Source organism: Dictyostelium discoideum, assembly GCF_000004695.1.
Source record: "Dictyostelium discoideum AX4 chromosome 4 chromosome, whole genome shotgun sequence".
Classification (NCBI taxonomy): domain Eukaryota; phylum Evosea; class Eumycetozoa; order Dictyosteliales; family Dictyosteliaceae; genus Dictyostelium; species Dictyostelium discoideum.
In genome coordinates this window covers 586,760-599,259 of record NC_007090.3, presented here as the reverse complement: position 1 = coordinate 599,259, position 12,500 = coordinate 586,760, and the positions used below count along the sequence as shown (strand labels likewise).

Sequence of the window (12,500 nt, the reverse complement as noted above, 5' to 3'; positions counted from 1 at the left end):
TTCTCCTCTTCCATACGATTACTCTCTTTTATATTTGATACCATAGTTTTTAATTCTTCATAACCTTTCTTTAAAATAACTAAATGACGTTGATTATTATAAATACTATTAATTCTCTTTTTAAATTCAATATCATTGTTATTATTATTATTGTTGTTGGTATTATCATCTTGATCGTCTAATACATTTGTAAATTGCATACCAATCATTGAATCACGTCTAGATGCTTTATCTTCTAAAAATTGACAATGTGCCAAACTGAGGAATTCATGCAATGTTATCTTTTTAATTATTCCACATCCAACAATTGGTATATTAGTTGCAATTATTGAATTATTTTGATTAATACTATTTTGACTATTATTATTATTATTATTAACAATTTTCTCTTGAAGATCTTCTAAATCCATTGAAGATATTGGTTGATGATGATAATTAATATGACTCTCTTTAAATGAAGAATTATATTCAACACCAACTCTATTATAAATATTCTCTGATATTTCACCCATTGGATGATTAATATAAAGTTGCATATTAGTAGTATGTGTATTATTACTACTATGATTTGGAATTGTAATTTTTTGTGTATTTATAGTTGTATTTTGTTGTTGTTGTTGTTGTTTTTGTTGGTGTTGTTGTTGTTGTTGTTGCTTTTGTGGTAATTTTTTATTATCAAAAACATTGGCAAGAATATTATCAGTATTGTTGATATTGTTGTTTGTATTATTATTGCTTGTAGTAGTGTTAGTTGTAGTGTTGTTATTATTATTATTATTATTATTATTATTATTATTATTATTATTATTATTATTATTATTATTATTATTATTATTATTATTTTTATTATTATTAATATTATTATTATTATTATTATTAGTGATGGTGTTGATTTGTTTTTCTTTTTGTTCAAAATTAATTCTTCCATAGTCAAAACCAATATCGCTTTCAATTAAAGAAGGTGAATGTGTATATTGTTTTCTTGTTGATGTTGATATCTCTTGAATTCGAGTAACCATTGATGTTCCAAAATTATTAGTATTTGTGGTTTGATTAAAATTATTGTTAGTGCTTAATATATTTGTAGTATTATTATTATTATTATTGGCAATTGTAGATTGATATTGTGATTGTTGAATTTGACTTGATGTTAAATTAAATTCTTGTGTAACTTGTTTGTTAGTATTAGATTGTTGTTGCTTTTGTATTGATTGGGATTGTTGAAGTTGTGATTGTTGTTGTGGTTGTATTGATTGTGGTTGTGGTTGTGGTTGTGGTTGTTGTAGTTGTGGTTGTTGTATTGATTGTGGTTGTGGTTGTGGTTGTTGTAGAATGAAATTTGATAAAAGGTTACGTTGTTCCATTGTTACGTTTGAAGCAGTTGATTCAATTAATGGATTATCTAAACTATCTTCATTTGAACTTGGATAATGTGATTCATTAGTTTTAATACTAGTAACACTTGATTCTAATAATAATTGTTGTTGTGGTTGTGGAAGTTGTGGTTGTTGTGGTTGTTGTTGTTTTTGATGAGATTTTGGATTAACAAATGGTGATTTAGTAGTTGAGAATGGTTGATATTTTGAAAATACTCCATAGGATTGAGTGAATGACATGTCCAAAACTTGATCCTTTTTAATAGTGCTAATTGGTGCTGTGTTATTATAATAATTTGATGGATTTGCAATTGAATATCTACCAAAATTCATTGTGGTTGTGTTATTTGTGTATAGACTCTTTAAATTATGAGTTACATCAGCTTGAGGATTCCATAGCTTTTTATTTAAATTCATTGTATTACTACCACCACTATTGGTTGGTATCATTTGACCACCAGCACCACCATGTGATGGTGTCATTGGATTTCTTGCAACAGAGAATCTAAATGTACCAGTATTATTATTATTATTATTATCCCTATCCTTTGAATAAGATGGTATTGGTATCATAGATTTTCTACCTTGTACTAAAGTTTTTAAATTACGAGTTACTGTAGTATTTTCATATAAATCTCTAAGATTATTTGTAATATTCGGATCTGCTATCATATTATCATTATCCCAAATACCTTTATGATGATTATTATTATGATTATTATTATTCTCTAAAAGTTTATCAATATTTTGAGTTGAAATTGACATTTCTTTCATATCAGTAAGTGTTTGATTATACATTTCTAATATTTTACCAAATGATTTTGTAATTGTCATATCTTTTTGATCTTGATTATTCTCATCAATAAAATAATCATTTTCATTGGTTGTTGTTGTTGTTGTCGTTAAACTATTTGAAAATAATTGATTATTATTTTCAATATTATTATTATTATTATCATTTTTATTATTAGCCATTGCAATAATTTTATCAAAAGCTAAAGTTAATGTCATATCTCTTTGTTCGGCATCATAAATATCACCATCTTCATCATCTTCTACTAATTCTTTTAATCTACCACCAATACCTGCTGTACCATTCTTATGATGATAAATTCTTGATCTATCAACTGTTGTATTATTATAATTTTCTTCTTCTTCTTCTTCTTCATCATCTTCTTCTTCATCTTCTTCTTCATTATCTTCTTCTTCTTCACTTTCTTTCTGATTGTCTTTATTATTATTATTATTATTATTATTGTTTAATTTTTTAATATTATTATCATCAGTTTCATCATCAGTTTTATCATAATTATTATTTACAATATTAAAATCTTGATCATCAAAACTATGATCATCAGAATAAAGTTGATTAAGTTTTGGAGTTGAAAAGTTTTTAATGATTTCACCTAAATCTCCATTTGTTAAAATTTCATCTTCACTACTATTACCACCACTATTACTATTTTTCTTTCTTAGATTTTGTAAACTTGGTAATGGTGAATTTGGGAAAATATTTGAAATTCTTGGGAATATTTTAGAAGAAGATGGTGGTGTTGATAAAGATTTCATTGGTGTTGTTGTTGGTGTTGTTGTTGATGGTGGTGGTGGTTTATAATCATTAGCACCATCAAAATCTAAAACTTCAGTATCCTCTTTCAAAAGATCTTCAAGTGATGTTAATTTACCATCACCAACGACTGAACTATCTAATAATTGACGTGATTTCTTATGAATTGGTGAATTTATAGTTGATTGGTATCTTGAAATATCCATATCTGCAATTGATTTATTATTATAGTTACTTTTATTATTATCATCATCATTTTCATCATCATCATCATCATCATCATCATCATCATCATCATCATCATCATCATCATCAGTTACAATGATATCATTATCTTCTTTTTTATTACTATTTTCATTTCCATCATCATTATTGTTATTATTATTATTATTATTAATTTCAGTAATTTTTGATTTTGAAGGTGATTTACTTTTAATTGAAAATAAGAATTCAGCTTCTTCTAAAATGGCTTGTAATGATGGAGTTTGAATGATTCTTGAATCATCATTTTGTAAACTATCTAAATAACTTTGTTCATCATTTTCCGTTAGTTCTAATGATCCTCCACTACTATTACCACTACTATTACTATCATCATCAGTGAAACCACTATCATTTGATGCATCATGAATTCTAAGTGGTTGAGTTTCATCCTTTATAAAAGGTACAAATATTTTACCATAGGTTTGTGTGAAATCCATTGTTTTTTGATCTTGTTCTTCATTATTATTACTATTATTACTATTATTGCTATTATCATTTTCATCGTCATCTCTATTGAAAAAGAATTTATCATCATTATTACCACTACTACCACTATCACTATTACTACTAAATAATGTATTTGTACTATTTATACTACTAATGCTACTAAATGTATAAGCACCAATACTATCAGTTGTTTTATTTTCATTTTCATTTTCATTTTCTACTCCCACTATATTTTGATTTGGTGTTGTTGTATTTGATGGTGTTTCTAAAGATTGAGAGTCAGTATTTGATAAATTAGAAGGAAAAGGATTTCTTAAACTTGGCCTTCTATTATTTTGTTGTGTCTTTTCAAATAATCTAACTTCCACTGTATTTGCAAAACTAACTCTACCTCCCATTGACATTCTAACATTCTTTCTTTTTCTGTAATTGAATGTGTGTGTGAGTTAGATAACATAATAAAATAGTTATTTAATAAATACATAAATATATATATATATATATATATATATATGTATGTATATATATATATATATATATACATAAATATATATATATATATATATATGTATGTATATGTATATATATATATGTATATGTATATATAAGATGTCTTACCTAGCACTACTTGAATTATCAATAATTTGATTTATATTAACTGTATTATTTTCATTGATATTATTTACATTATTATTGTTATTATTATTATTATTACCATTATTATTATTGTTATTATTATTATTATTTGTATTACTCATTTTTGAGAGAAAATCTAAATTCTCGGTTTGATTATAATTTTTATTGGTTGGAAGTGTGGACGCTATTGAAAATCTTGAACTATATCCTTTATTATTATTATTATTAGTATTATTATTATTTGTAGTTCCATTGTTTGAACTTAGTTGTTTTGATACATTGGAGAATAAGTTATTGTTACTCATTTTGGTTCTTATTTATATATATATACAATTTATTTGTTTTTTTGTGTTCAAAAAAATATTATATTTATTAAAAAAAAAAAATTTTCCAATTTTTATTTTTTTTTAAAAAAAAAAAAAAAGGCGCGCTTTCAATTAAAAAAAAGAGGGGTGATTTTTTTTTTTTTTTTTTTTTTTTCAAAAAAATCCATTTTTCATTATTTTATTTTATTTTTTATTTTATTTATTTTAATATAAATAGTTTATTGTTATTTTATTGCTTTTATTATTATTATTATTATTATTATTATTATTATTATTATAATATATTTTATAATTATTATAAAAAATATCATATAAATGTAAATTTAAAAAACAAACAGGAAAAGTCAAAAGAAAAATTTTTATATTTTTAAAAAATTTTATATTTTTTTTTTTATTTTTTTTTTTATTTTTGTTTTTTTTATTTTTGTTTTTATTTTTTTATTTTTTATTTTTTTTTTAATTTATTCATTGTGCGTGTTTATAAAACAATAAAAAAAAATATAGGAAAAAAAAAAAAAAAAAAAATAAAAGAAACCGTATAGTTTTTTTTTTTTTTTTTTTTTTTTGTTTAAAATTTGTATTTTATTTTTTTGTTTAAACATAAAAAGAAACATCGGGTTTAATAATAATAATAGATATAATAATGTCAAATCAAAGAAAATGGTCAAACAACAATTCAAATTATAATAAAAATAGTGGAGGATACCAATACAATAGCGATTCACCATTTTCGTCATATTCATCAACCTCTGCATCACCAATAATGGGTAGATCTAATGATAATATTAATTCAAGTATTGGTAATAATAATAATAATAGTAGCAAGATAAATGTTGGAGGAGGCGGTGGCGGTGGTGGTGGTTCAATTAGTACACCTCAAATTGGATCATTTACACAAAATTATGAATTATTTTCAATGAATAAAGTATTCTCAATTAATAGTGCTCAACAACAAATTGATAATCATTCACAACAATCATCACAAGATAGAAAGAATGATACAAGTAATCAATTTATTAATAGTAGCAGCAATAATATCAATAACAGTAATGGATTAAAAAAATCTACATCTTCATCATCGAAATCATTATCAGATCATTTTGTATCAAGTCGTGACGAACATCATTTTAATAAGTATGGTGTTCTTCCACAAAATTCACCATATTATCAACAACAACAATTGCAACAACAACAACAACCAACTTCAATTCTATTATTAGCTCAAGGTGGTAGTGATGAACATACTTTTACTGCAATGTATTGTTCAAATGGTAAATACTTACATACATAATAATAATAATAATAATAATAATAATAATAATAATAATAATAATAATAATAATAATAATAATAATAATAATAATAATAATAATAATAATAATAATAATAATAATAATAATAATAATAATAATATTTTATAAATTATTAATAATTATTATTATTATTATTATTATTATTATTATTATTATTATTATTATTATTATTATTAGATTATTTAATATTTAGATATGTTGGGCAAAGTAAAGTACCATTTTATAAATGGTTAAAATGGGATAAAGATCCAAGTAAAAAGATAGTATCAATGAGTTTTGATCCAACAGCAATTTGGTTATTATGTTTATTGAATGATACATCATGTAAAGTGATTCCAATTTATTATGATATGTGTAAAAAAGTTGGGTTTATGGATGAGAACAACAAGAGCAGTAATAATAATAAGTTGAATCAAGTACAACAACCACGTCCATCAACAACAGATAAAACTGATCGTTTATCCAATTGGGTATCAACAACCAGATTATTTAAATCATCAAATGTAAATAAAGAAAAAGAGACTAATGGTTTTGTTAGTCAATCAAATTTAAATAACTTGACAAATGGTAATAGTACGAGTGGTGGTGGTGGTGGTTATGCACATGGATTATCAAAATTTAAAATACCACAATTAACAAAGAAAACAGCGATGGGATCAAATTGTTTATGGTGGAAAACTTCAAACTCTGTAGACTATGCAATTATAACCACAACAAGTAATAATATTTACTTTGTCAATTTGGTTGATAACTCTGTCTATAAACATAGATTTGAACATTCAATTGAAAAGATTGAAATGGTACAAAGTGATAGCGAAACTTTTTTATTAATTGCCACAAAATCAAATGGTTATTTTCAATTATTAATTGAACAAAAAATTGATCATCATCGTTATGAAACTATAATTCAATTAGGTAATCAATCACAATCTAGTAATAGTGGTAGTAGTAGTATTGGTAGTGGTAATAATAGTGGTAGCAGTAGTAGTATTGGTAGAAATGGTCATGATTCTAATCTATTATCAAGACCATCAGATTTTAATATTAAAACTTTATTTCAAACTGATAGAATACCTTTTGATAGAATTTTATTAGTGCAAAAAACAAATATAAATAGTAATAACAATAATAATAACAATGTATCACCATCATCATCATCAACTTCGCCACAACCAATTGGTAGTGGTAGTATGTTAATAAATAATAATGTATCACCATCAAATTATAATAATTTTTATAATAATAATAATAATAATAACTATAGCTATAGTAATAATAATAATAATAATAATAATAATGAAAATTTAGTTGTTTCATTTTTAAAATCTACATCAAAACTTGAAATTTATGAACCACTTTATTTAAACAAATATCCATTATTTGTTTATCAATTACCACCAAATACAACCAATTTCTTCTTTACAAAATATATAACAATTGTATCAGAGATTGTAACTACATTGGCACCAGGCTCCAATGAAGCAATTCAAAGATCAAATATATCAGTATTATCAAATTTAGTTGCAGGTACAGCAAGTAATTCTAGATATATAAATAATCAATCAATTATGCAAACTTTTCAATTGGCACCAGGTGAAGTTATTTTAGGTATTTCAAAATCATTAAATAATCAAACCAATAATAATTTCACTATCAATAGTAATAGTAGCTATTATCAATCAATGCTATTACAACAACAGCAACAACAACAATATCAATATGGTGGTATAGATAATATTGAAGAGTCAATGAAATATACTAAATTACCAACTGTATCATTATGGACTAATTTTGCAATTTATGAATTAAGACAAAAGAGATCACCAGAAGAGATATTCTTTGAATTGGTATCATGTAATTTAGAAAAGAGTGATGGTGAAGCATTGGGTAAAACATTTGGTATGGATTTATTAAGTTGCTATGAGACTGCAGCAGATATTAAATTTGATCAGGGTCAATATGGTAGAGCATTGGATCTTTATTATCTATCGGGTGTTAGAACAAATAAATTGGTATTTAAATTCTTGGAGATTGGTCGTATGGATATCATTATGACTCATTTGAAAGCAATACTTCATCAACCTGATGCATTCAATGTATTGGATCGTAAAAAAATCTCTGATATATTATTCCAATGTTATCTTCAAAAATTATTAACCTCAAGAAAGGAATTCAAATCATTGGATACAGAATTTCAACATTTTCTATCAACCAATCAAGATTATGATGTTTTCAATTCTCTATCGTTATTATCAAAGAATGGTTTATTAGATTATTTCTTCTCTGTTGCACATAGTAGAAAAATAATGCCAACTGCATTACAAATGTTGATTCAAACTGATATATTACATTTAGATTCTCAAAATATATCATTCCTCCAATCAGCCTATAGTTTAGAATTAAAAAGTCATAGTGGTGGTATGATATTCGATTGTTTACCACCAAAATTACAAGTTAAATTAATCATTGATGATCAAAATTCAATACCACGTTATTTACGTAGATTATATCATATATTAAACCTTTTGGAAGAGAAAGAATTACTAGATATTGCTGAAACTTTTGATCCATTATTATTTGCTCCACCTGGTCAATTAAATGCAAAACTATCAAAAACTAATCCAACAATTTCACAACTTTATCAAATTAAACAACAACAACAATTACAACAACAACAACATTTAAATATTTATAATATTAATAATAATAATAATAACAATAATAATAATAATAATAATAGCAATTTAAATAATAATATCAATTTAAATAATAATAATAATAATAATAATGATAATCAAATTCAATATCCAAATCAAATTGATGATGATTTTGGTGAAAATAATAGTATACCAGGTAGACAATCTGAATCAATTCCAATTAGAGATGAAGAATATTTTGAATTTTATATTATAACCTTACTCAATTTAGTTTATCAACGTCGTCAAAAACATGGTCATCATCATCATAGTCATCATCATGGTCATCATAAATCTCATCATCATCATCATCATCATCATCAAAATAATAAAATTGAAAATGAACAAAAAGATATACCAGATAATGAATCGGATATTTCAACAACAACAAATACAACAACAAATACAGAGGATAGTGAAGATGATAATATTCATTCTAAATCAATTAAATTAAAACCAGATCCAGAATTAATGATTTGTCCAATGCCACCATTAAAGAATGAAAAGAGAGCTATTAAAGTATCATGTGGTTGGGATCATGTTGCATTGATTAGTGAATCGGGTGAACTTTTTACTTGGGGTAAAAATCAATCGGGTCAATTGGGTCATGGTTTAGATATTGGTAAGATTCAAACCACACCAAAACGTTTAGAATTCTTTCGTGGTAAATCACCAATTATAATGGTTGAATGTGGTGGTGAACATAGCATTTGTGTCGATTCGGATTATGTAGTTTACAGTTGGGGCCAAGATAAATTTGGTCAATTAGGTCATGGTACTAAATCTGTCTCTCAAAATAGACCAAAGATCATTGAAGATATATCAGGTCAAAAGATACAAGCTATAGCTGCAGGTTTCGCTCATACAATCGTCTTAAAGAAATCTGGTGAACTTTATTCATTTGGCTATGGTGATCAAGGTCAATTGGGTCATGGCTCATTCGTTAGTAAAAGTATACCAACTCGTATCGAATTGAATACTATAGTTGGTATTCAACATGGTGGTGGTAAGATAACTCAAATTGCATGTGGTTTTGGTCATTCCGTTATTTGTAGTGATAATGGTGAAGTCTATAGTTGGGGTTTAGGTAAACAAGGTCAATTGGGTCATGGAAATTATGAAAGTATTGCAAGACCACGTCTAATTGAAGCTTTGAAAGGTGTAACTAAAATATCTTGTGGTCATTTCTATACTATGGCAACAACCGATTTGAAAAATGTCTATAGTTGGGGTTTAGGTGAACATATGAAACTTGGTCATGGTTCCGATAAAAATGAAGCAACTCCACGTGTTGTTGACTTTTTCATTCAAAAGAATGTTAGCAAAATAGTTTGTGGTTTAAATCATACTATCACTTTAACCTATCCTGGTGATCTCAATAATAATTCATTAAGTAATGATGACGATGTTAACGATTTTATTGACCTTGCTCCTTCAACTTCAAATTCATCATCATCATCATCTTTAACAAATGATAATAATAATGGTCGTAGTGGTAGATTAGGTTTAAATGAAAATTCTCAAGTATCACCAATTTATGCTTGTGGTGCAGGTGAACATGGTAAGTTAGGATTAGGTGGTGATTTGAAATCACCATTCTTTGATAAACCAATTCCAACTGCAATTAAAGGTGTAAATGCATTGAATTTAATTGATATAAGTTGTGGTACTGATTTCACAGCTATGATCACTTCGAATGGTGCACTTTACGTTTGGGGTTATGGTAATTTCGGTCAAATTGGAAATGGAAAAACTGATGATGCTTGGGTACCAATTAGAATTCCACTAACTGATTCAAAAGCCAACCAAAGTTCTTTACAATCTGATAATAAGAAACAACGTTATTCTCAAGAGGGTCTTGAAGACATTCTTAGATCTAATGTTCATTCCTATCGTCCTTTCCATATCCTAAATAAAGCTAAACAATTTGAAAATTATGACATAGCAGCTGTAATCTATGACATATTGGGTGACCCAATTTCAACATTAGAATATAGACTACTATCATTGGAGAAAAAGAATTTTGAAAAGGATAAAGAATTATTTGTATTATTTAGTTTACTTTCAAATTATTTCATAAAGGATTATGAATACATTCATAAACAAAGACAATTACAATTACAACAATTACCTTTATCCATTTCTTCTTCAACTACAACTTCAAATTCAAATTCAAATATTTCAACTCCTTCAAATGGCACAACTCCACCAACAACTCCACCTTTAAATTCACCAAAAACTATTCAAAAATTATCTTCTTCTGAAAATTTAGATCAATTGCAATCAAGTAATAATATTATTAATAATAATAGTAATAATAATTCAACAACAAATAATAATAATAATAATAATAATAATAATAATAATAATAATAATAATAATAATAATAATAATAATAATAATAATAACAATTCAACAAATACTAATAATAATCAAAACAAAGAAGAAGAAAGATTATTAAAATATAATTTAATTTCAATGATTTTTAATTATTTTAAGAAAAAGAATTTACCAATTAATGAATTAGAAAACTTTTTAATTACAAATATAGATTACTTTTCAGAGTTACTCTCAAATGTCATTCAAATTAATTTTAATTCTGATTTACCTTTAATTTTACATTTTTCACCAATATTTTATATTTCAACTTTAAAAAATTATTTACAATCTTTGAAAAATCAATCTGAACTTGAAAAGAGTAAGTTTTTTTTTTATTTTCCAAAAAAAAAGTATAAAAAAAAATTAATTTTTTATTTACCAAAAAAACTTTTCTTTAAAAAAAAAAAAAAAAAAAAAAAGAATCACAAAAAGTATCAGATAAAATTTTATGGCAAAATATTAATGAAAATTTAGAAAAGAATTTATTACAAAGAAGTAAAATTGAAATACCAACATTAAATCAAGATATTTATTCAAGTTTTACAGCGTCAAAGAATATTCCATTAATTGGTGAAAAGGATATTGCTTTCACATGTAATCACTTTTTTAGTAAAAGAAATTTCTTTGGTTCAACATTACCAGATTTTCAATCTGAACTCCAAAAACTATCAATTCCATCTTCTCAAACATTGCATTATATAACTCAAGAATTTAATAAGAAGTCAATATCACAATCTTGTCCAGTTTGTTTATTCAATTCAATTAGAGATATTCATAATTATGATGAAACTAAAAAAGATATTTTAAAATTATTTAAGTTGTCTTGAAAATAATAATAATAACAATAATATTAATAATAATAAAAAAAAAAAAAATATTAAAAAAAAATATATAACAAATAAATTATTTATTTTTACCATAGTGTTATTTTTTATTTAAAAACTAAATATTATTATTTATTTATTTTTTCAATTATTTTTTTTTTTTTTTTATTTATTTATTTTTTTTGGCCAATCATTTTTATTAAATATCCAAGATATGATTTTTTTTTTTTTTTTTTTTTTTTTTTTTTTTTTTTCCAATATATTTATCATATATTCAAAGTTTATAGAATAATAGAATAATAAAATATGAATAGTTGTGCTTCGATTAATGATGAAGTTATTACCAAATACAATGAACTAATATTGGGACACATAAGTAAAGGAATTATCATTAAATTTTCAGATGATTTTAAAGAAGTAGTTTTTGAAGATTCTTTCAATGGAGAATCATTTGAAGACTATATAAATAAATTTCCCCAAGATGATTGTAGATATGGTGTTTATGATTTCTCATATATGGACAATAAAGGTTTGTGTTATTAATCCCCTCTCCTCCTCTTAAAAAACTAAAAAAAAATATATGTAAATTTATACCCTCTTTTAAAAAATTGTATAGAAAATAAAAAAAATAAAATCTTTTTCATTTCTTGGTGTCCAGTGGAAACAAAAATC

At 24.5% G+C, this 12,500-nt stretch overlaps 3 protein-coding genes across 3 annotated transcripts in view; 2 read left to right on the top strand and 1 right to left on the bottom strand.

Annotated features, from left to right (window-relative positions):
- DDB_G0283381 (hypothetical protein) overlaps positions 1 to 4,595 on the bottom strand; it is a gene marked incomplete at both ends in the record, with an annotated part of 5,816 nt that extends 1,221 nt beyond the window's left edge. Inside the window, 2 exons of the mRNA XM_634028.1 lie at positions 1 to 4,077; positions 4,273 to 4,595. The exon at positions 1 to 4,077 is cut by the window's left edge and continues 583 nt beyond it. Coding sequence (XP_639120.1) covers positions 1 to 4,077; positions 4,273 to 4,595 — 4,400 coding nt within the window. The remainder of the gene's footprint in view (positions 4,078 to 4,272) is intronic.
- A 664-nt stretch (positions 4,596 to 5,259) lies between these two features.
- DDB_G0283369 (regulator of chromosome condensation domain-containing protein) lies at positions 5,260 to 11,831 on the top strand (the record flags this gene model as incomplete). The annotated part of the gene is made up of 3 exons (XM_634027.1): positions 5,260 to 5,887; positions 6,107 to 11,323; positions 11,425 to 11,831. 3 exons carry the CDS (start codon positions 5,260 to 5,262, stop codon positions 11,829 to 11,831), a joined length of 6,252 nt encoding a protein of 2,083 aa, XP_639119.1.
- Positions 11,832 to 12,134: 303 nt separating this feature from the next.
- Positions 12,135 to 12,500, top strand: part of cofE (hypothetical protein) — a gene marked incomplete at both ends in the record, with an annotated part of 495 nt that continues 129 nt past the window's right edge. The window contains 2 exons of the mRNA XM_634026.1: positions 12,135 to 12,357; positions 12,445 to 12,500. The exon at positions 12,445 to 12,500 is cut by the window's right edge and continues 129 nt beyond it. Of these exons, the coding sequence (XP_639118.1) occupies positions 12,135 to 12,357; positions 12,445 to 12,500 (279 nt within the window). The remainder of the gene's footprint in view (positions 12,358 to 12,444) is intronic.